The 20,164-nt window shown below is 64.5% G+C and overlaps 2 protein-coding genes across 4 annotated transcripts; both read left to right on the top strand.

The window, feature by feature from the left end:
• Positions 1-319: 319 nt before the first annotated feature.
• TYK2 (tyrosine kinase 2) lies at positions 320-13,380 on the top strand. The gene is made up of 24 exons (XM_040986281.1): positions 320-376; positions 1,183-1,393; positions 3,114-3,237; positions 3,855-4,002; positions 4,289-4,452; positions 5,082-5,448; positions 5,542-5,739; positions 5,831-5,988; positions 7,182-7,290; positions 7,376-7,571; positions 7,680-7,783; positions 7,903-8,079; positions 8,190-8,277; positions 8,493-8,620; positions 9,730-9,865; positions 9,964-10,118; positions 10,455-10,605; positions 10,685-10,782; positions 11,289-11,481; positions 11,644-11,762; positions 12,190-12,362; positions 12,570-12,687; positions 12,951-13,061; positions 13,155-13,380. The coding sequence occupies exons 2-24, from the start codon at positions 1,198-1,200 to the stop codon at positions 13,287-13,289; spliced, it is 3,546 nt and encodes a 1,181-aa protein (XP_040842215.1). The 5' UTR covers positions 320-376; positions 1,183-1,197; the 3' UTR covers positions 13,290-13,380.
• Positions 13,381-15,521: 2,141 nt separating this feature from the next.
• Positions 15,522-19,986, top strand: ICAM3 (intercellular adhesion molecule 3). Of its 3 annotated transcripts, XM_040986279.1 has the most exons (8): positions 15,785-15,842; positions 15,959-16,011; positions 16,473-16,739; positions 17,722-18,030; positions 18,244-18,531; positions 18,665-18,919; positions 19,213-19,461; positions 19,566-19,986. In XM_040986279.1, the coding sequence occupies exons 2-8, from the start codon at positions 15,993-15,995 to the stop codon at positions 19,868-19,870; spliced, it is 1,692 nt and encodes a 563-aa protein (XP_040842213.1). In that variant the 5' UTR covers positions 15,785-15,842; positions 15,959-15,992; the 3' UTR covers positions 19,871-19,986. The 3 variants fall into 3 exon arrangements, with proteins under 3 accessions (XP_040842214.1, XP_040842212.1, XP_040842213.1); XM_040986278.1 differs by lacking the exon at positions 15,959-16,011 and having other exon boundaries at positions 15,530-15,842; XM_040986280.1 differs by lacking the exons at positions 15,959-16,011; positions 18,244-18,531 and having other exon boundaries at positions 15,522-15,842.
• The last annotated feature ends 178 nt before the right edge of the window (positions 19,987-20,164 follow it).

The raw sequence follows: 20,164 nt of genomic DNA, 5'->3' as shown, positions 1-20,164 counted from the left end.
GCGGCGCCCGGAGCAACCTGCACCCTGGACTGGACCGCCTGAGCAGGCCACAAAGCACCGTCTTCCGCCCGCTGCCGCCACTGCCTTCGGCGTTCCGCCCACCTCTCGCTCCAGCCAATGGGAGACGCCATAGCCCGCCCATGTGGCTGAACCACCCAATCGAAACGGAGGGTCGAGCGAGCGCCTAGAACCGAGCACCAATCGAAGCGCCGCGGCCGCTGGCGAGAGGCACAGAGCGGAAGCGAAAACTGACCAGTAGGCGTGCACGTTTCAGGTAGCCAATAAGCGGCGGCGTCTCGGCCGCGAGCTGACAGCTGCTTCCCTGTGGAGGCCGACCAGAGTCCCGGGTTCGAGCCGGAGCCCCGGGAGAAAGGAGGTGAGCCTTTAGGGGCGTGAGGGGGGCGCTCCCGGGGCGGCGATCAGGAAGGAAGGCACGCGGACGGACTGAGCTCGGCTGCGCGGGGCACCGGACGTGTGCTGTGTCGGGGCTGTGGCAGTTCCTGCTTCTGAGGGCTGGGTTGGAGAGACCTGAGGGCAGCGGGGTGGCCTTTGGGCGATAATTCCTTCCCACCCGCCGCGACCTTGGAGACGCCGGAGAAACCCAGTGTTTCCAAGTGCTTGATGGACTGTTTCTCTCCAAACTGAGCCAGTTCCCGTCTGCTGGTTCAAGCCCCACGGCCCCCAGCTCCTCCAGGTTCCTGCGGGGCCGGCTGCAGCCGTGCTGGGAGCTCCCTCTGGGTCTGCTGGTTCAAGCCCCACGGCCCCCAGCTCCTCCAGGTTCCTGCGGGGCTGGCTGCAGCCGTGCTGGGAGCTCCCTCTGGGTCTGCTGGTTCAAGCCCCACGGCCCCCAGCTCCTCCAGGTTCCTGCGGGGCTGGCTGCAGCCGTGCTGGGAACTTCCTCTGGGTCTGCCACTTGGGTAGGTGGAGGGACCCAGCTGCTTCAGCCACCTGCTGCCTTTCGGGGTGTGTGAGAGCAGGGAGCTGGTTGGGAAGCGGGGCAGCCAGGATACAAACTGGTACTCCTCTGGGATTCTTGCGCTTGAAGATGAGGATTAACCAGTTGAGTCACCGTGTCAAGCCCTCAAATAGATAAATCTTTAAACAAATGACTGAATGAGGCGACAGCAGCTGTGTGGCGGGGGATCGGTGGACACCCGGGGCTAATGGTCACTCCTTCCCCAGCCGCCTGCCGGTAGCATGCCTTTGTGGCAGCGAAGGGCCACCCCCAGGAGTGGCCAGCTGGACCTGGCGGAAGCTGGGCCCATGGCTGCCGGAGGGGGCGTGAAGGTGCTGCTGCACTGGACGGGGCCCAGCGGCGGGGAGCCGTGGGTCACCTTCAGCGAGGCGGCGCTGACAGCCGAGGAGGCTTGCATCCACATCGCACACAGGATCGGTGAGTGCGGGGCACTGGCCGTGTGGTGGCGGCAAGGGGTGGGCGTGGGCAGAGGCAGGCCGTCGCTTGTCTGTCCCTCTTCTGGTTTCCTCGGCCGAGTGGGCGCCTGCTGTGTGCCAGCCCACAGCAGTCTGCCACTGTTGGTCAGAGTCCATCAGGACACTGCAGGAAGTCAGGGCTGTTGGGGAGAAGTTTATAGTGGGGTGGGGGGAGATGTGAAGGAGACAGGTTGCTGTGACAACAGGCTGCTGTGGACTTTTATTGAGAAGACAGAGTTATAGAGAGGAGGAGAGACAGAGAGAAAGATCTTCCACCTGCTGGTTCACTCCCCGTGGCTGCCACAGTGTGGGCTGAAACCAGGAGCCAGGCGTCTCCTCTGGTCTCCCACGTGGGTACAGCAGCCCACGCCGTTGGGGCCGTCCTCCACTGCTTTTTCAGGCTGTAAACAGGGAGCTGCGTGGGAAGTGGAGCAGCTCGGACCTGAGCCGGGGCCCATATGGGCTGGTGGTAGGGCAGGTGGATTAGCCTGGTGAACTACCACGCGCCCGGCTACCTGTCTGCCTTCCGAGTCAATAGAAACAGCTAAAGCAGAGGTATGGAGGCCCCCACAGCGCCCGACCCTCATGACCCCATGGAACCCGGCACCTCCACACACACTCCAGAGCAGCATCTGGGGCTGAACCCTGGGGATGTGGGCGGTGCTCGGGCTGTGATCTCAGCTCATTGGCTGCTCTGATTGGCTGGGAAGGCCGCCCCCTTGCCCCCTTCCAGCTGCAGGTGCATCCACACCCCCCCCCCAAGAGGCTGCAGGGCTAGAGAGGAACTGTCCCCCAGGAGTGAGGCTGCTGTGGGATCACAGGGCCTGATTAGCCTCCCGCCAGCTCCGCCTGGCTCTGACAGGCCATCACCTGCGTGACCGGAAGGAGGAAGAGGCGCAAAGAGCTTGACGTGTTGAGGGAGACTTGGCCGGGTGACCCGGCTGTTGATTCTGAGAAATTGAAAGGGGAAGTAGTATAGAGGGAGGCAGTAGGGAGCTGCTGCGGGCGTAAGCCACAATGAGACTGTCCTGCCCTCCAATCAGACGTGCTGGCCTTGGGGACCTGCCTGAGAGGGGCAGTTAGAGGAAGAGCCATCTTCTATCCACTGCTTCGCTCCCCAGGTGGCCACAAAACTCAGCCAGCCCAAAGCCAGGAGCTTCTTCTGGGTCTTCCACAGGAGGGCAGGGTCCCAAGCACTTGAGCCGCCCTCAGTTGCTTTCCCAGGCACATCAGCAGGGATGTTGGATCGGATGTGGAATAGCTGGGACGTGAACCGGCGCCCATACGGGGTGCCGGCATTGCAGGTGGTAGCTCTACCCGCTGTGCCACGATTCAGGCTCCCTGCAGCTGTTTCTTGGCTGCCGCATACCGGCCCGGATCCTAGCAGCGTGTAGGGCTGTTATCCTAGGGTGGGTGTTGCTGCTGTCCTACAGGGACCTCGCTGACTTGCTGGGTTAAGAGAATGTAGATTTGTCGACATTTGGATGTGGGTCAGGAGTTTCCCCATCAGTGTCCGATCCGATGGCTGTGTCCTACCTGCAAGGGATGCTGGGAGTGGTAGTCCTCCTGGGAGGCCACAGTTTGGTCAACCTTTGCTTGGAGCCTGAAGCTGTGATGAGGGGGCATGCGTGATGGGGCACGGGGGGCTCCGGGGACCCTGACTTGCTGTTCGTCTGTTCCAGGCATCACGCCACCTTGCTTTCATCTCTTTGCGCTCTTCGACGCCCAGGCCCAAGTGTGGCTGCCTCCAAACCACGTCCTGGAGGTGTCCGGGGACGCGGGCCTCACGCTGTATTTCCGCATGAGGTGGGTGAGGCCGCGTGCACACACACACCCCTCCTGAAGCCTTGTCCCTTGGCAGCTCGGCCAAGCCTAGCTCAGTCCCAGCTGTTTCCTGTAGGACTGTGCTGTGTGTTTGCTTTGCTTTTGGTTTTTAAGATTTATTATTTACTTTTATTGGAAAGGCAGATTTACAGATTGGAAAGGCGAGACAGAAAAAAAAAATCTTCCATCCACTGGTTCACTCCCCAAGTGGCTGCAATAGCCAGAGCTGAGCCGATCCACAGCCAGGAGCCAGGAGCCTCTTCCGGGTCTCCCACGCGGGTGCAGGGTCCCCAGGCTTTGGGTCGCCCTTGCCAAAGGCAGGAAGGCCGACAGAGGGCAATCAGGAACTGCCATTCTCTGGTTCACTGTCTGGATATTTGCCGCATCCGGAGCTGGGCCAGGCTGAAACCCAGAGAGCAGTCCAGCCCGGGTCTCCTGCCCGGGTGGTGGCAGGCACCCAGGCACAGGAGCCTGCCACGGTCCTCCCTGCTGCCCACCAGCATGTGTCAGCTGGCAGCCAGTCACGCGCACAGCCTGAAGCTGACCCCGAGGTGCTGCGATGCGGGGACTCAGGCTCCCTTCTCTCCCTGCTCCTGCAGGTTCTACTTCCGGAACTGGCACGGCATGAATGCCCAGGAGCCGGCCGTGTACCGCTGCGGGCCACCCGGGACCGAGGGCACGTCGGAACGGGCAGTGCAGGGGTTCCAGCTCCTGGATTCTGCCTCGTTTGAGTACCTTTTCGAGCAGGTTTGAGCAGACTGACGACTGTCTCGGGGGTGTGGGTGGACTGCCGAGCTCCCACCTCCCTCCCCGGGACAGGCTGGCCGATGGGGGAACCACAAGCGTTAGGCCGGACCGAGAATGCTGGCAATGTCTGCCACAGGCAAGGGCAGGGGTAGAGAGGGCGTGGGGGTGTGTGCTGTGTGTCTAGCTGGTCCCAAACATGGTGGTGGCCCCTTCCCCTCAGCGCTTAGACCAGGGGACCCCTGCCCGGCTGCCCTCCACCTTCCCCCATCCTGCTCCCTGCCACCAGGGCAAGCATGAGTTTGTGAATGACGTAGCCTCGCTGTGGGAGCTGTCGAGCGAGGAAGAGATCCACCACTTCAAGAATGAGAGCCTGGGCATGGCCTTCCTGCATCTGTGCCACCTGGCGCTGGGCTGGGGCGTCCCGTTGGAGGAGGTGGCTGGGAAGATCAGGTGCCTGGGCCGGGGTGCCCCTCGGGGAGGTGGCAGGTGCCAGGGCCGGGGTGCCCTCGGGGAGGTGGCAGGTGCCAGGGCCGGGGTGCCCTCGGGGAGTGCTCGGGGAGGTGGCAGGTGCCAGGGCCGGGGTGCCCTCGGGGAGGTGGCAGGTGCCAGGGCCGGGGTGCCCTCGGGGAAGTGGCAGGTGGCTGGGCCGGGGTGCCCCTCGGGGAGGTGGCAGGTGGCTGGGCCGGGGTGCCCCTCGGGGAGGTGGCAGGTGCCAGGGCCGGGGTGCCCCTCGGGGAGGTGGCAGGTGCCTGGGCCGGGGTGCCCCTCGGGGAGGTGGCAGGTGCCTGGGCCGGGGTGCCCTCAGGGAGGTGGCAGGTGCCTGGGCCGGGGTGCCCTCAGGGAGGTGGCAGGTGCCAGGGCCGGGGTGCCCCTCGGGGAGGTGGCAGGTGCCAGGGCCGGGGTGCCCCTCAGGGAGGTGGCAGGTGCCTGGGCCGGGGTGCCCTCAGGGAGGTGGCAGGTGCCTGGGCTGGTGGGGGTTCCAAGCGCAGACACACATACCCGGGGTCCATGGCCTCCGCTCTGCACTTCTGACCGGCCACTCCGTGTCCATCCCTCCTTCCACCCTGCTCCGGCCACAGCTTCAAGCACTGCATTCCGCGCTCCTTCCGGCAGCACATCCGCCAGAACAACGCTCTCACCCGCCTGCGCCTGCGCCGCGTCTTCCGCAGATTCCTGCGGGCCTTCCAGCCGGGCCACCTGTCACCGCAGGCGGTCATGACCAAGTACCTGGCCACGTTGGAGCGCCTGGCTCCCCGCTTTGGCTCGGAGCACGTGCCCGTCTGCTACCTTCGCCTGCTGGCCCAGGCCGAGGCCGAGGCCTGCTACATTCACGACCACAGGCAGAGCCCTGCGAACCCCTGCAACCCTGCGACCCCCGAGCCCCCCACGCATGAGGTGCTGGTGACGGGCACGGGTGGCATCCAGTGGCGCTCAATCCCGGAGAAAGTGAGAGCCAGGGCGCCTTCCCTCCATGCTGGGGCCCTCCAGGTGGGAGGGCATTGCCTGCTCCACGCTCGGCGCCTCTTCCTGAATTGGCAGGATCCCAGCGGGGGCAGCGATGGCGGAGAGGGGCATCCCCGGGCCAGAGCCAGCCTGTCCGGGAAGGAAGGCAGGGCCCCCAAGGACGCACCCTCGGAGCAGCCCACGTGGACCCACTTCTGCGACTTCCAGGACATCACGCACCTGGTGCTGGGCGAACGCCACGTCAGCATCCACTTGCAGGATAACCAGTGCCTGGTGGGGCCCTGGCGCGGGCGGGCTGGGAGGCTGCAGGGCCGCTGCGTCCTGGGGCCAGGTCTGACGGCTGTGCCCGGCCCCTGCCGCCCAGGAGCTGCGCCTGCCCTCCCGGGCCGCGGCCCTGTCCTTCGCGGCGCTGGTGGACGGCTATTTCCGGCTCACCACCGACTCCAGCCACTACCTGTGCCATGAGGTGGCACCCCCGCGCGTGGTGATGAGCATTCAGGATGGCATCCACGGACCCCTGCTGTGAGCGGCCCTGGGTGCGGGGGAGGGAGGGGTCGCTGCAGCCGCCGGGCTGGGTCGGGGATGCGGGCGTGGACGGGTCTGCGTCATTGTGTGTGAGCCCGTGTGTTCGCCTGCGTGTTCTCTTAAGTGCTTGTGTACATTTTTTGTAAGATTTATTTTTAATTTTTATTGCAAAGTCAGACATACAGAGAGGAGGAGAGACAGAGAGGAAGATCTTCCATCCAATGCTTCTCTCCCCAAACAGCTGCAACAGCCAGAGCTGAGCCGATCCGAAGCTAGGAGCCAGGAGCTTCCGCTGGGTCTCCCACGCAGTGCAGGGTCCCAAGGCTTTGGGCCGTCCTCCACTGGCTTCAGATCGGCTCAGCTCCAACTGTTGCGGGCACTTGGGGAGTGAATCATCAGACGGAAATCTTCCTCTCTTTCTCTCCTCGTCTCTGTGTATCTGCCTTTCCAATAAGAAAAAAAAATTTTTTTAAGTTCTATTTACTCTTTTTTTTATGTTAATTTTTTTTTAATTGTTGCTTACATTGTATTATGTAGTACAGTTTTATAGGCGCTGGGGATTCCCCCCACCCCTCCCATACCCCTCCCCCCATGGTGGATTCCTCCACCTTGTTGCATAACCATAGTTCAAGTTCAGTTAGTTCTATTTACTCTTATTTGAGAGGCAGACAAGACAGACGTCTTCCCTCCGCTGGTTCACTCCCCAAGTGGCCGCAACGGCTGGAGCTGTGGCAGTCCAAAGCCGGGAGCCAGGAGCCTCTCCGGGGTCCCTCTCATGGGTGCAGGGGCTCCAGGCACTTGGGTCACCCCCACTGCTTTCCCAGGCCACTAGCAGGAAGTTGAGTCAGGAATGGAGGAGCTGGGACTTGAACCAGCACCTGTATGGCTGGTGCTGCAGACAGGAGTTCACCTGCTGTGTCGCAGTGCCAGGCCCCTGTGTTTGCAAGAGCAGCACAAACAAGCATGCCACAGCCGAGAGCCTAGCCAGGCCTGAACCAAGAGGGCAGAACTCCAGCCGGGTCTTGCTCCTAGGGGAAGCGATTCCCCCCGCTGGGCTGAGCGCCCACCCCGTGCCTCTTGGCATGTCTGATGTCACGCACAGTGAGTGCGATTGTGTGTGTGCCTGCACAATGCCCTACTTTATCCAGGAGCGGCCCCAGGCAGCCTGCTGGTGCCCCCTGTCCCTGCAGGGAGCCGTTTGTGCGGGCTAAGCTGCAACCCGTGGATGGCCTCTACCTCATCCACTGGAGCGCCAGCCACCTCTACCGCCTCATCCTGACCGTGGCCCAGCGTGACCCGGTGGGCAGGGGCGGGGGGTCCTGGGCCGGGGCTGGCTCCCCTGCCTGCCTGGACCCTGCTCACAGCCCCCGCCCCGGTCCCCCAGGCACCTGGTGGCAGCTCACGGAGCTTACGTCTGCGCAAATTCCCCATCGAGCTTCGGGATGGAGCCTTCGTGCTGGAGGGCTGGACTCGCTCCTTCACCAGCATGCGGGAGCTGAGGGCCGCCCTGCACGGCTGCTCGCTGCGAACTGGGGCGGACTGCTTCCCCCTGCGACGCTGCTGCCTGCCGGGGCCTAGAGGTACCCGGGCCCAGGGTCCATCCCTGCGGTGGTGCTGGCGGGGTGGCAGGGCAGGGCTGAGGCACTGGGGCCGTGTGGTCTCACACCTGTCCTCATACCCCTGACCAGAGCTCTCGAACCTCATTGTCATGCGTGGGCCCCACGCCACCTCCAGGCCTCTCAACGTCTGCCAGCTCAGCTTCCACCGGATCCACCAGGATGAGATCTGCCAGGTGGGTGTGCAGGTGCAGGGGGACCGGATGTGGCGGGGGGCGGGTATCTGACCCTTAGGGGCCAGGTCAGCTGCCCGATGGCCAGCCAGCACCAGTGTCCTCTGACCTGCTTTCCACAGCTGTCACACTTGGGCCAGGGCACAAGGACGAACGTGTACGAGGGCCTCCTGCGCGTGGGGTGCCCCGAGGAAAACCAGGTGGACAGCGGGGAGCCGTCAGCCCCAGCCGGGGCCCAGGGCCGGGAGCTACGGGTGGTGCTCAAAGTGCTGGATGCCAGCCACCACGACATTGCCCTGGTGGGTCTGGTGGGCTGGCCTGCAGGGCAGGGGCGGGGCTGGCGGTGCGCAGGGGAGGAGTCAAGCTTGCCACTGCCACCTGACTGACCTGGCCGGCCTGGTCCTCACAGGCCTTCTACGAGACCACCAGCCTCATGAGCCAGGTGTCGCACATCCACCTGGCCTTCATGCATGGCATCTGTGTGCGCGGCTCGGAGAGTGAGTGGGCTCCATGCCACCCTGACTCCTGCAGCCCCTGGCTCCCTTCCCGATAGAACCCTGGGCTACCCCTTAACCTTTAATCTAACCCCGCACCTGTTTATCCTAACCTTGATCCTGCATCCCTGCCCTCCAAACCTGGCTACACCCCAATTCCACATTGGCCAGGGTGGCGGGGTGGGGCCAGCAGCCGCTGAGTGGCTGGCTCCTCGCAGACATCATGGTGACGGAGTTCGTGGAGCACGGGCCCCTGGACGTGTGGCTGCGGCGGGAGCGGGGCCATGTGCCCATGGCCTGGAAGATGGTGGTGGCCCAGCAGCTGGCCAGCGCCCTCAGCTATCTGGTGCGTGTGTGGGCTGTTGCTGGAGCCCTGGTGGGGGGGGGGCAGGATGTGCCCCAGAGTCCCCGACAGATCCTGTGGGGGCTTGCTTACCCTGGACTGGCGCTGCCCTTCTCTGATGCTGTCTCTGAGCACCCCCACATGGCCTAGGCACCCCACCTTCTCGGGCTCTTCATCTCTGCATTCAGTGTCTCTGTAGGGTTTTTTTTTTTTTTTTTAAGATTTATTTTTTAAAATTGTTATTGGAAAGTCAGATATACAGAAAGGAGGAGAGACAGAGAGGAAGATCTTCCGTCCACTGGTTCACTCCCCAAGTGGCCGCCATGGCCTTAGCTGAGCCGATCTGAAGCCAGGAGCCAGGAACCTCTTCCAGGTCTCCCATGTAGGTGCAGGGTCCCAAGGCCATCTTCTACTGCTTTTCCAAGCCACAAACAGGGAGCTGGATTGGAAATGGGGCAGCCACGACTAGAACCACTTTTCATATGGGACCCAGTGCATGCAAGGCAAGGACTTTTAGCCACAAAACTACCACACCAGGCCCAAACTTTTAAAAACTTGTTTATTTCAGAGAGAGAGAATCTGAGAGCTCTCCCATCCCTGGTTCATTCCTCCAAGTGCTGGGACAGCCAGAGCTGGGCCAGGCCGAAGCCAGGAGCCTGGAGCTCAAATCCAGGGCTCTGGTGGGAATAGCTCCTAAGTCCTCAGCGGTCGCCGCCTCCACGGTGCAGGTTTGCAGGAAACTGTAGGTCGGACGCGGAGCTGGCATGCAAAGCCTGGCACTTGCTCGGGCTGTGGGTTAGCCACTGTGCCCAATTACCCCTCCACCCACAACCACCCTGCACTTCTTGGTCCGTCGTGTAGTTGCTGAGGGCCCAGGGTGCAGGGGGCTCGCCCAGCGCCCCTGGGGTGGGCACGTGCTGGGCTGTTCAGGCCTGCGTGTCCTGCAGCCAGTGGCTCTGGGAAGAGTAAGACAGCCCCTGCTGAGGCCCCAGTCGCTGCTTCCTGGTCATAGTGATGGCGGGGCTGTCCCCGTGGGTCGGGGTTAGGTAGAGTCTGTACCCGTCTATAGAAGCCTCACTCCTGCTCCGTATCCCTCCCAACTCACCCCTCAGGAGGACAAGAACTTGACCCATGGAAACGTGTGTGGCCGGAATGTCCTGCTGGCCCGCCCTGGGCTGGCTGAGGGGACCAGTCCCTTTGTCAAGCTCAGTGACCCCGGCGTGGGCCTGGGGGTCCTCTCCAGAGAGGGTGAGTGCCCTGGCAGTGTGGCTGGACACAGGGAGAGGCTTGCCCTGCCTTTCCTGTCCCCCATTGCGTCCTTGGTGACCTCTGACCCTTGCCCCCAGAGCGGGTGGACCGCATTCCCTGGACGGCCCCCGAGTGCCTGCCCGCCGGGGCCGGCAGCCTGAGCCCTGCCGCTGACAAGTGGGGTTTCGGGGCCACGCTCCTGGAGATCTGCTTCGACGGGGAAGCCCCCCTGCAGGGCCGCAGCCCCTCCGAGGTCAGTGGGGCTCACCACAGGAGGGGGCTTGAGCAGGCCTGGGCCCGGGAGAGGCAGCCAGGAGCCTGTGTGAAGGGCGCAGGCTCCAGGTGCTCAGGGTGCTGTGGCCTGGGAATGTGGCGGGAACTCGACTGTGGGGTGAGCAGGGTCTCCCCGTGCCCAGCCTCAGGTGTCTCGTCTATAAAATGGAAACGACCAGAGCAGGCACCTGCTTGGTCTGCCTCGCTGCTGTGTGTGTCCTGTGTGTATCTGTCCCCTGTGCGTAGGGGGGTGATCTGCCTGGGTGTGCATGTCCAGCAGCGGGGTGCTCACCCCCACTGGCCCCTTTCCCTGCAGAAAGAACGGTTCTACCAGCAGCACCACAGGCTGCCGGTGCCCTCATGCCCCGAGCTGGCCGCCCTCACGGGCCGCTGCCTGGCCTACGAGCCTGCCCAGCGACCGTCCTTCCGTACCATCCTACGGGACCTCACGCGGCTGCAGCCCGGGGGTGAGTGACCGCCGGGGCTGGGCACAGGCGTGGGAGGGGACAGAGCCAGCTTTGGCCTCACCTCCCGGTACCCCTCCAGATCTGGTGGATGGCTTGGCCATGAACCCAGACTCGCCCGCGTGTGACCCCACGGTTTTCCACAAGCGCTACCTGAAGAAGATCAGGGACCTGGGTGAGGTGAGGGCGGTGAGCCTGCAGGGAGAGCCGCCAGCTGCTGGTGGGGACCTGGGGGTCCGGAGGCGAGCCTGCAGGGAGAGCCGCCAGCTGCTGGTGGGGACCTGGGGGTCCACAGGCCTGCAGGGAGAGCCGCCAGCTGCTGGTGGGGACCTGGGGGTCCGGAGGCGAGCCTGCAGGGAGAGCCGCCAGCTGCTGGTGGGGACCTGGGGGTCCGGAGGCGAGCCTGCAGGGAGAGGCCGCCAGCTGCTGGTGGGGACCTGGGTGAGGTGAGGGCGGTGAGCCTGCAGGGAGAGGCCGCCAGCTGCTGGTGGGGACCTGGGGGTCCGGAGTGAGTCTCGGCTGGGGGCGTTGGAAGGAGCCCAGGCCCCTGAGATGCAGCAGAGATGGCGTCTGCCCTGCACAGCCCTGGGACCCCAGTTCACCTTGGCTGCCTGTAGGGCTGTAGATCTAAGGTGGCAGGTGCAGGGGCGCCGCAGGGTGCGGCTGACTGTCCTGCACGCTGCCAGGGCCACTTCGGCAAGGTCAGCTTGTACTGCTACGACCCCACCAACGACGGCACGGGCGAGATGGTGGCGGTGAAGGCCCTCAAGGCCGGCTGCGGGCCCCAGCTGCGCTCGGGCTGGAGGCGCGAGATCCACATCCTGCGCTCGCTCTACCATGAGCACATTGTCAAGTACAAGGGCAGCTGCGAGGACCCAGGTGGGCGGGGCTGGGGCGGGGCGGGGCCGCGGGTGGGCGGGGCTCAGGCCCGGGGCGGGGCCGCGGGTGGGCGGGGCTCAGGCCCGGGGCGGGGCCGCTGGTGGGCGGGGCTCCCTGGTCCAGCCCTGGTCCAGCCGCAGCAAGGCTCCTGTGTCCACTTAGGTGACAAGTCGGTGCAGCTTGTGATGGAGTACGTGCCCCTGGGCAGCCTGCGGGACTACCTGCCCCGGCACAGCGTCGGCCTGGCCCAGCTGCTGCTCTTCGCCCGGCAGATCTGTGAGGTGTGCCCGCGGGGCCTGTGCCTGCCCAGCCTGTCCCCTGCCCAGCCTGTCCCCTGCCAGCACCCGCAGGGCCTGTCCCCTGCCCAGCCTGTCCCCTGCCCAGCCTGTCCCCTGCCCAGCCTGTCCCCTGTCCAGCACCCGTGGGACCTATCCCCTGTCCAGCCTGTCCCCTGCCAGCACCCGTGGGACCTGTCCCCTGCCCAGCCTGTCCCCTGTCCAGCACCCGTGGGACCTGTCCCCTGCCCAGCCTGTCCCCTGTCCAGCACCCGTGGGGTCTGTCCCCTGTCCAGTGCCCGCAGGGGCTGTCCCCGGCCAGCTGCCCTCCCGTGGGTCCCCATGCCAGGTGTGCCTGCCTAGCCCTCCTGCCCTTTCCCCTCTGGGTCAGCCATCCGGTCCCCATCCTGACCCCCACGCCGTGCCGTCCCAGGGCATGGCCTACCTACATGGGCAGCATTACATCCACCGAGACCTAGCTGCCCGCAATGTGTTGCTGGACCACGACAGGCTGGTCAAGATTGGGGACTTTGGCCTGGCCAAGGCCGTTCCCGAGGGCCACGAGTACTACCGCGTGCGCGAGGATGGCGACAGCCCCGTGTTCTGGTGAGCAGGCTGGGTCGTGGGGCCGGTGGACACCAGGGCTTGGGTGGCAGGGCTGGGCCCTGTGCAGCTGGGCAGGGCAGGGCAGGGGCGGGGCCTATGGGGTGGGCGGGGCCTAGGGCGCGGGGGCGGGGCGGGGGCGGGGCTCCAGGTCGCTCCCTGCTCTGCAGGCCGGTCAGTCCCAGGGAGGGCTCCTTGTCTCCTGCCCAGGTACGCCCCCGAATGCCTGAAGGAGTCCAAGTTCTACTACGCTTCCGATGTGTGGTCCTTTGGTGTCACTCTGTACGAGCTGCTCACGCACTGTGACTCCAGCCTGAGTCCCCCGAAGGTGAGGACCCGCACAGGTGGGGAGGGCACAGGGCCCTTGACCGGCCGGTGCCCCTCTTGGGCAGGAGGGCGTCCCCTCCTGGAGCGGCCCGTGCCCCCTGAGCTTCAGAGGTGATCAGCGTGACCTGCTGTGTGGCCTGATTCAGACTGCCGCCCGTGGTGGAGGGTGCTGGCGACCCATTACACAGATGAGGAAAGCCGAGGCCCGTTAGAGCACACGGTGCAGCGGCCTCCTGACGGGGCCTGTCTTGGTCTGCACCCTAGAAGTTCGAGGAGCTCCTGGGTCTCACTCAAGGCCAGATGACGGTTTTGAGGCTGACCGAGTTACTGGAACGTGGCGAGAGGCTGCCGCGGCCCGACAAGTGTCCCTGCGAGGTGAGGCCCTCTCCTCCCCCGCTGCGCCCCCTGCCTTTCCACCCCGCTCCCCCAGGGCAGCCGCCTTGCCCTCTGCTCCTCTCCCACCCCCAGGTCTACCTGCTCATGAAGAACTGCTGGGAGACCGAGGCCTCCTTCCGCCCCACCTTCCAGAACCTCTCGCCCCTCCTCAAGACAGCCCATGAAAAGTACCAGGGCCAGTCGGCTTCCGTGTTCAGTGTGTGCTGAGGTGGTGGGCGGCAGGGCGCAGCCGGCCCCACCTTGCTGCAGGGCCCGGCGGAGGACGGGACCCTGAGCTCCTGCCGGCCTTCCCGGTCCCTTCGCCGGGAGCCGTTCTGTGCCGCCAGCACCGGCCGGGACACCGTGCCCCTCCGAGTGTCTCAAGCAATGCGGGCTGGCCGAGGACGGCAGGCAGTGGGAGACACGGCCGGTTTTGCTGCAGACGGCTGGTCCGTCTTGGTGCCTGCGATGCAGGACCACGTGCAGCAGGCCCGCCCTTCAGGCTTCCCAGGCGGCTCTCCTGCTCTGCTCTGTTGCCGAGGAGGGACGGCCACCTCTCAGGCTGCCCTGGGAAACCTTGTGACACGTCATTTCCAAAATGCGTAGCACAAGCACCACACACAAGTATTCAATAAACTTTTTATATTTTTAATTCTGGTGTTACCTCTTTCTTAAAAAAAAAAGTGTGATGTACTTGAAAGGCAGTTACACAGAGAGGAGAGAGACATCTCCCATCTGCTGCTTCGCTCCCTGGATGGGCGCAAGCGCCGGGGCCGGGCCGGGCGGAAGCCGGGAGCCTGGAACTCCGTCCCAGCTCCCCAGCATTTGGGGCACCTGCTGCTGCAGCTGGGCAGGGAGCTGAGTGGGAAGCGGAGCAGCTGGGGCTGAGGCCAACATGCCCACGTGGGACGCACGGCTCAGGTGAGTGACACCTCAGCCTCCTGGGCCACAGGTTGAGTCTGACTGTGAGAGCCAGGACACTGTAGGAATTTGGGAGTAATCCAGCAGGCAGGAGCCCTCTCCACTTCTACCTCTGTGAAAACTAGATGAAAACACGGGTCAGTGCCATGGCTCAATTGACTGATCCTCCACCTGCAGCGCAGGATCCTGTTGGGCACCAGTTCTAATCCCGGCTGCCCCACTTCCCATCCAGCTCCCTGCCTGTGGCCTGGGAAAGCAGTGGAGGACGGCCCAAAGCCTTGGGACCAGCACCCGCGTGGGAGACCCGGAGGAAGCTCCTGGCTCCTGGCTTTGGATCGGCTCAGCTCTGAACATTGCAGCCGCTTGGGGAGTGAACCAGTGGATGGAAGATCTTCCTCTCTGTCTTTCCTCTTCTCTATCTGACTTTGCAATAAAAATGAATGAATGTTAACAAATCCAAACCTGTCCACATTTGGCTTTAGTCCAGGGCAATTTCTTTTTAAGAATTGCTCATTGATTTATTTGAAACAGTAACAGGGAAAGAAATTTTCCATCCAGAGGTTTACTCCCCAAATAGCTGCAACAGCTGGAGCTGGGCTAGTCTGTAGCCAGGAGCCAGGAGCTTGTTTCTCCCATATGGGTGCAGGCGCCCAAGCACTAGCGCCATCCTCCACTGCTTTGCCAGGGGCATCAGCTGGGAGCAGGACCGGAAGTGGAGCAGCCTGGATTTGAACCGGCTTATCTCCCTGCTGCGTGACAGCAGCCCTGGGGCGCTCTCCGATTCCCGGTATTCTCCAGCTTCCTCTCCCCCACTCCTGCCATTTGTCACCCCTACAGGGTCACCACGCTGACGCCATCTTGTGGCAACAGGTGCCACAACAATACTGCCGACTGCCAACCGTCTTGGTCCAGTTTCGCTTTTTAGGGGAGTGTCCGTTGTGGGCGGCTGGGTGCTCTCACGGGAGGCGTATGCCTTCCTGCGGGGCCCTAGAGCAGCCCAGACCCCTGGGGGCAGGGAACACTGCTTTTTCTGAGAAGTTTTCAAGGTAGGCATGGCTTGGAAGCATGGCATAGAAAGTGCCTGACTACCGGGAAGCCGGGCTGCTGTGCTTCTCATGAGTTCCAATCTCAGCTCCACTTTAGATCCAGCTTCCTGCCCACGCACACCCCGGGATGCAGCGGCCAGCGGCCGAGTCCTCAGGTGGCTGCCACCTGCCTGGGAGATCTGGGCTGGAGTTCCAATGCAGGCCTTCCGGCTTCTGCCCAGGCCAGCCCTGGCGGGCACTGGGGGACTGACTCAGCTGCTGGGAAGATCTGTGTGAATTTGTGTCTTCTACCTTTCCAATAAAAGTTCAAGCTCTGAAGCTGCTTTGCAGTCTCTTCTTGAAGCCTCGGGGACGGAACTCCCCTCCCCTGCCGGAAGACCAGGTGTTTCACCTTCCTCCCTGCTCCCAGCACACAAGGGCTTCCCGGTGCTGACAACACAGAGGAAGTGGCTGTTCAAACCTCCCCAGGGCTCACGGTGACACTGAGGCCTGCATGGAGTGCACCCTCCCCCCCCCGCCCCCTCCCACACGGCCAGGCCCCACCCGGGCGCCCCTCTTCCCCATTCTGACCCTTCCTCTCCATCACCTTCCGGGACTGGGGAAGGTGCCACCGTCAGAATTTTGCAAGCCTCACTAGATCTGGCAGCACTGCTGGCTTCCGCCGCAGCCACCACAGCCACAGCCACCGCCGCCAGCAGCGCCTCCCTCTGCCCCGGGGCACACCCTGACCGTGCGTTCCCCATGGCGCCCTCCATGCAGCTGCCTGGCCGGGCCTGCTGGACGCTGCTGCTTCTCTGCTGTCTGTTGCCCCCAGGTGAGGCTGCTTGGGGTCAAGGGGGTGAGGGCTGGGGCAGGGAGTGGCGAGGAGGAAGCGAGAAGTGGTGGCTGCGGGCTCAGAGGATGCCAGCTTCCCCCCTGGCCTCTGCGAAGATGGCCTGGCCTCTGCGAAGCCTTCCGTGAACCGATGGGGCTCCCCGGAGGAGGTGGGCATCCTCAGGATGGCTCCTTGGCCCAGCCTTCGTATTTTTTAGAAAACAGACTTACGTATGTATTTGAAAGGCAGAGAGAGAGAGAGAGATCTTCCATCCACTGGCTCACTCCCCAAATGGCCACAATGGCCAGTGCTGGGCCAGACAGGCCGGGAGCCAGGAGCTCCATCTGGGTCTCCCATGTGGGCAGCCAGGGAACAAGCACCTGCCCCATAGCCACACTTCCCGGCCCTGGCTCGTCCTGGCCCCATCAGGCCCCCTGACCACTGGATACGTGCCTCTTCCGGCCAGCACCACTCTTTTTGACTTCAAATCTGGCCCCTCCTCCAGGAAGCCATCCTGGATTCTCTCCCACAGTTGGACTCATCCCATTTCTCTGTCCCCCATACCCTGGGTTACGGGATGGCAGGGGGCAGGCTTGCTGATGTTGGCTATGGCCTGCCGTGGTCCTGCAGGTACCCTGGGGCAGGGCTTCATGCTGCAGGCGCAGCCCCAAGAGCTGGTGCTGGCCGCCGGTGGGTCCGTCCTGGTCAACTGCACCACCAACTGCCCCAATGCCAGCCACATCACCCTGGAGACGTCCTTCTCCAAGCGGCAGGCTGGCCAGGGCCCCGGCTGGACGGCCTTCTGGCTGGACAAGGTCACCAGCAACAACCTCATCTTCTGTTCCGGGTTCTGCAACGGCTCTCAGATGACCAGCACCTCCAGAGTCACAGTGTACCGTGAGTCCACGCTTGCGCGGGGCTTGGGTGGAAGTGGCTCTGGGGTCCCGGTGGGGGGCAGGAGAGGGGAGGAACAGCTGGGGAGAGGGTGGGCGGGCTGCGTGGCGGGGAGTGGACCAGGGCTGTGACCCAGAACTTGACTGAAGGACAGACAGACAGGAAGAAGTATCCTATGTGTGCTGGGACAGCGGCTATAAAGTTGGCCCATTTAATGTATATTCAACTTTTAAACATAAATGTATCTGGAGGACCGCTACGGAGAGAGAGATGGAGCTTTTCTATCCACTGGTTCCCTCCCCGAATGGCAACAATGAGCAGAGCTGGACCAGGCTTGCAACCAGGAGGCAGCAACTCCATGGGGTCTCCCACAGCCGAGGCCAGGGACATGGGGGGCCCGAGGCCAGGGATGTGGGGGGCCCTGGACCGCCCCCTCCGCTGCCCTCCCAGGTGCACGGGCAGGGCGCTGCACTGCAAGGGGAGCAGCCGGGCCTTGAACCAGCCACTCAGACAGGCGATGGTGGCCAGAGATAAAGACGTGACCTCTGGGCTCTGGCCGCACCGGGCCCTGGCCATTGCGGCCCCTGGGAAGCGACCAACGGGGGAAGACCTCAGGCTCTCTTTCTGCCTCTCTCTCTCTCCATGACCTTTGCAGGTAAAATAAAAAATAATAGATAATGAGAGAGAGAAGGTAGGGATGAGGGTAACTGGATTTGGACTCAGTCCAGCAGTCCTGCTGGGACAGAAGCGTGGTCAGTGTGTGTCACGGGGGGGGGGGGGGGGACCAGCACTGCGGAGCTGGCTGAGGACTGAGGACGCCTGCGTCAGCGAGGGTCGGGCACGTCTACCAGGCTTTGCCCCACGGGACTGGGGCAGGGCCAAGGGCTCTGATGCCCACCCCAGGCCTTTGTCGGGGCCAAGCCCTGGGTCTGCTGCCCGGTACTCCACGCTGCCTAAATAACCTCTCCACTCCCTGCCACCCCAGGGCTCCCACAGCGCGTGGAGCTGGCACCGCTGCCCGCCTGGCAGCCCGTGGGAGAGGACTTCACTCTGAGCTGCCGGGTGCAGGGTGGGGAGCCCCGGGCGCGGCTCTCGGTGGTGCTGCTGCGCGGGCAGGAGGAGCTGAGGCGGCAGCCAGCGCCCCTGGGGGAGCCCGCGGAGGTCATGGCCACCGTGCAGGCGGGCAGAGAGGACCACGGTGCCAACTTCACGTGCGTCACAGAGCTGGACCTGCAGCCGCAGGGCGTGGGGATGTTCAGGAACGCCTCGGAGCCCAGGCAGCTGCGAACTTTCGGTGAGAAAAGCAGCTACACTGGCCTGAGTGAAGCAGGGGCACCTTGCTCTAAACCGCACCCTGGGCCACCGGGTGGGGGTGACCCCAAGATCCCGGGCGTTCCTGGGGAGGGGCCTGGGTGAAGGCAGTCCCTCTGTGCAGACTGGGGTGGGGGGCGGTGCGGCCCCTGGAGCACAGCCGCCCCCTGAGCCCCTTCTCCCCCACCCGCCCCAGTCCTGCCCGAGACTCCCCCGACCCTCCAGGCCAGCCGGCTCTGGGAGGCGGGAACCTCGGTCCCGGTGGTCTGCACCCTGCCTGGGGTGTTCCCGGCCGAGGAGGCCCAGATCCACCTGCAGCTGGGCGACCGCGCGCTGAGTCCTCACGTGACCACGGAAGGGGACGTGCTGTCCGCCCAGGCCACGGGCACGGTGCGCTCGGTTCCGGAGGGCGCCCTGCAGCTGGCCTGCATCGTGACCCTGGGGGGCCAGAGCCGCCAGGCCCGGCTGGAGCTGACGGTGTTCAGTAAGGGGGCGGGGCCGGCGGGGCGGGGGCGGGGCCTGGGCCCACACGGGGCGGGGCCTTGCCAGAGCGGGGCGGCGCCAGGTGACCACTGGGCCCTGTGGTCTGCACGCTCCAGCACGACGCCCGTCCGCAGGCTTCCTGGGGCCGGTCCTGAACCTGAGCGAGTCCAACGCCACCGAGGGCTCCGTGGTGACCGTGACCTGCAGCGCGGGGGCTCGAGTCCACCTCCTGCTGGAAGGGGTTCCTGCCGAGGCCCCGGGGCAGCCCGTGCACCTCGAGCTCAATGCCACTGACCGCGACGACGGGCGTGACTTCTGGTGTCACGCCAGCCTCGAGGTGGACGGGGTCCTCCTGTACCGCAACAGCAGCGTCCGGCTGCGTGTCCTGTGTGCGTCTGGCCAGGCACTCTGCATGCCCTCTGGGGGCAGGGGGGTGTGTGTGCCGGGGCCTGACCACCTGTCCTCCAGACCAGATGCACTCTGCATGCCCTCTGGGGGCAGGGGTGTGTGTGCCGGGGCCTGACCACCTGTGCCCCCTCCAGATGCACTCTGCATGCCCTCTGGGGACAGGGGTGTGTGTGCTGGGGCCTGACCACCTGTGTCCCCTCCAGATGCACTCTGCATGCCCTCTGGGGGCAGGGGCGTGTGTGTTGGGGGTCTGACCACCTGTCCTCCCCACCAGATGGCCCCAGGATTGACCGAGCCACATGTCCGCAGCACCTGGTGTGGAAGGAGAGGACGATGCATGTCCTGCCTTGCCAGGCTCGGGGCAACCCGGTCCCTCAGCTGCAGTGTCTGCAGGAACACTCCAGGCGCCAGGTGCCCGTGGGCACCCCGTTCCTCGTCAGGCTAAACCACAGTGGCACCTATCAGTGCCAGGCGGTCAGCCCGCGGGGCATGCACACGCTGGTCGTGGTGATGGATGTGCAGGGTGAGCCTGGCGCCCCGGGAGGACAAGGGAAGGCTGGGGTGTGCTGCGTCCGGCCAAGCGCCCAGGAGGAGCCACCCACGCTACACGCTTGCACACACACACAGGTCTGAACTCGGCAAACATCATCATCATCATGAGCGTGCTGGTGACCCTCGGCCTGCTCACTATCCTGGCGGCCTCCCTGTGTGTCTTCGGGGTGCAGAAACGGAGCGGCCGCTATGAGGTGCAGCGGCCCTGGCCCCGGCAGCCCTGGTTGCCCCTGCAGCCCCAGGAGCCCCTGCAGCCCCCCGAGCCCCTGCAGCCCCAGGAGCCCCTGCAGCCCCCCGAGCCCCTGCAGCCCCCCGAGCCCCTGCAGCCCCCCGAGCCCCTGCAGCCCGAGGAAGCCTCGGCAGAAGTGCAGGCGCCTTGAGCTGCCAGGACCACCGAGGACTCTGGAGCTAAGTCGGAGGCAGGGCCCTGAGGCCTCCCTGAAGACCCCCCGGGTGCCGTCCCAATAAAACTTCCTAACTCCAGTCGGGAACCCGGCGACTGGTTTTTCCATGTTTTTCTAACTGGGCGCCTTCCTGCAGCTCGGACCCCGCCCTGCGCATGCGCGGGTCCCGAGTGGGAGTGGGCGGGGCAGGAGGCGGGGTCTGTGCGGGCCACCTGACCCTCGGCGAGGCGGAGGGGCGGGGCGGGCCCGCAGCCAATGAGCACAGGGACC

The sequence above is a fragment of the Ochotona curzoniae genome, unplaced genomic scaffold (assembly GCF_017591425.1).
Source record: "Ochotona curzoniae isolate NIBS_2020 unplaced genomic scaffold, NIBS_Ocur_1.0 contig_4502, whole genome shotgun sequence".
In the NCBI taxonomy this organism is placed as follows: Eukaryota; Metazoa; Chordata; class Mammalia; order Lagomorpha; family Ochotonidae; genus Ochotona; species Ochotona curzoniae.
This window is presented reverse-complemented; position numbering and strand designations above follow the sequence as displayed.

What these genes read in the sequence shown, in the direction of transcription:
- TYK2 (XM_040986281.1), top strand. Translation starts at nt 1,198, where the DNA reads ATGCCTTTGTGGCAGCGAAGGGCCACCCCCAGGAGTGGCCAGCTGGAC. An exon ending in GGCGCTCAATCCCGGAGAAA is followed by an intron (nt 5,449 to 5,541) that starts GTGAGAGCCAGG and finishes CTGAATTGGCAG; the next exon opens with GATCCCAGCGGGGGCAGCGA. An exon ending in AGGGCCGCAGCCCCTCCGAG is followed by an intron (nt 10,119 to 10,454) that starts GTCAGTGGGGCT and finishes CTTTCCCTGCAG; the next exon opens with AAAGAACGGTTCTACCAGCA.
- ICAM3 (XM_040986278.1), top strand. Translation starts at nt 15,770, where the DNA reads ATGGCGCCCTCCATGCAGCTGCCTGGCCGGGCCTGCTGGACGCTGCTG. An exon ending in CTCCAGAGTCACAGTGTACC is followed by an intron (nt 16,740 to 17,721) that starts GTGAGTCCACGC and finishes CTGCCACCCCAG; the next exon opens with GGCTCCCACAGCGCGTGGAG. An exon ending in CGTGGTGATGGATGTGCAGG is followed by an intron (nt 19,462 to 19,565) that starts GTGAGCCTGGCG and finishes ACACACACACAG; the next exon opens with GTCTGAACTCGGCAAACATC.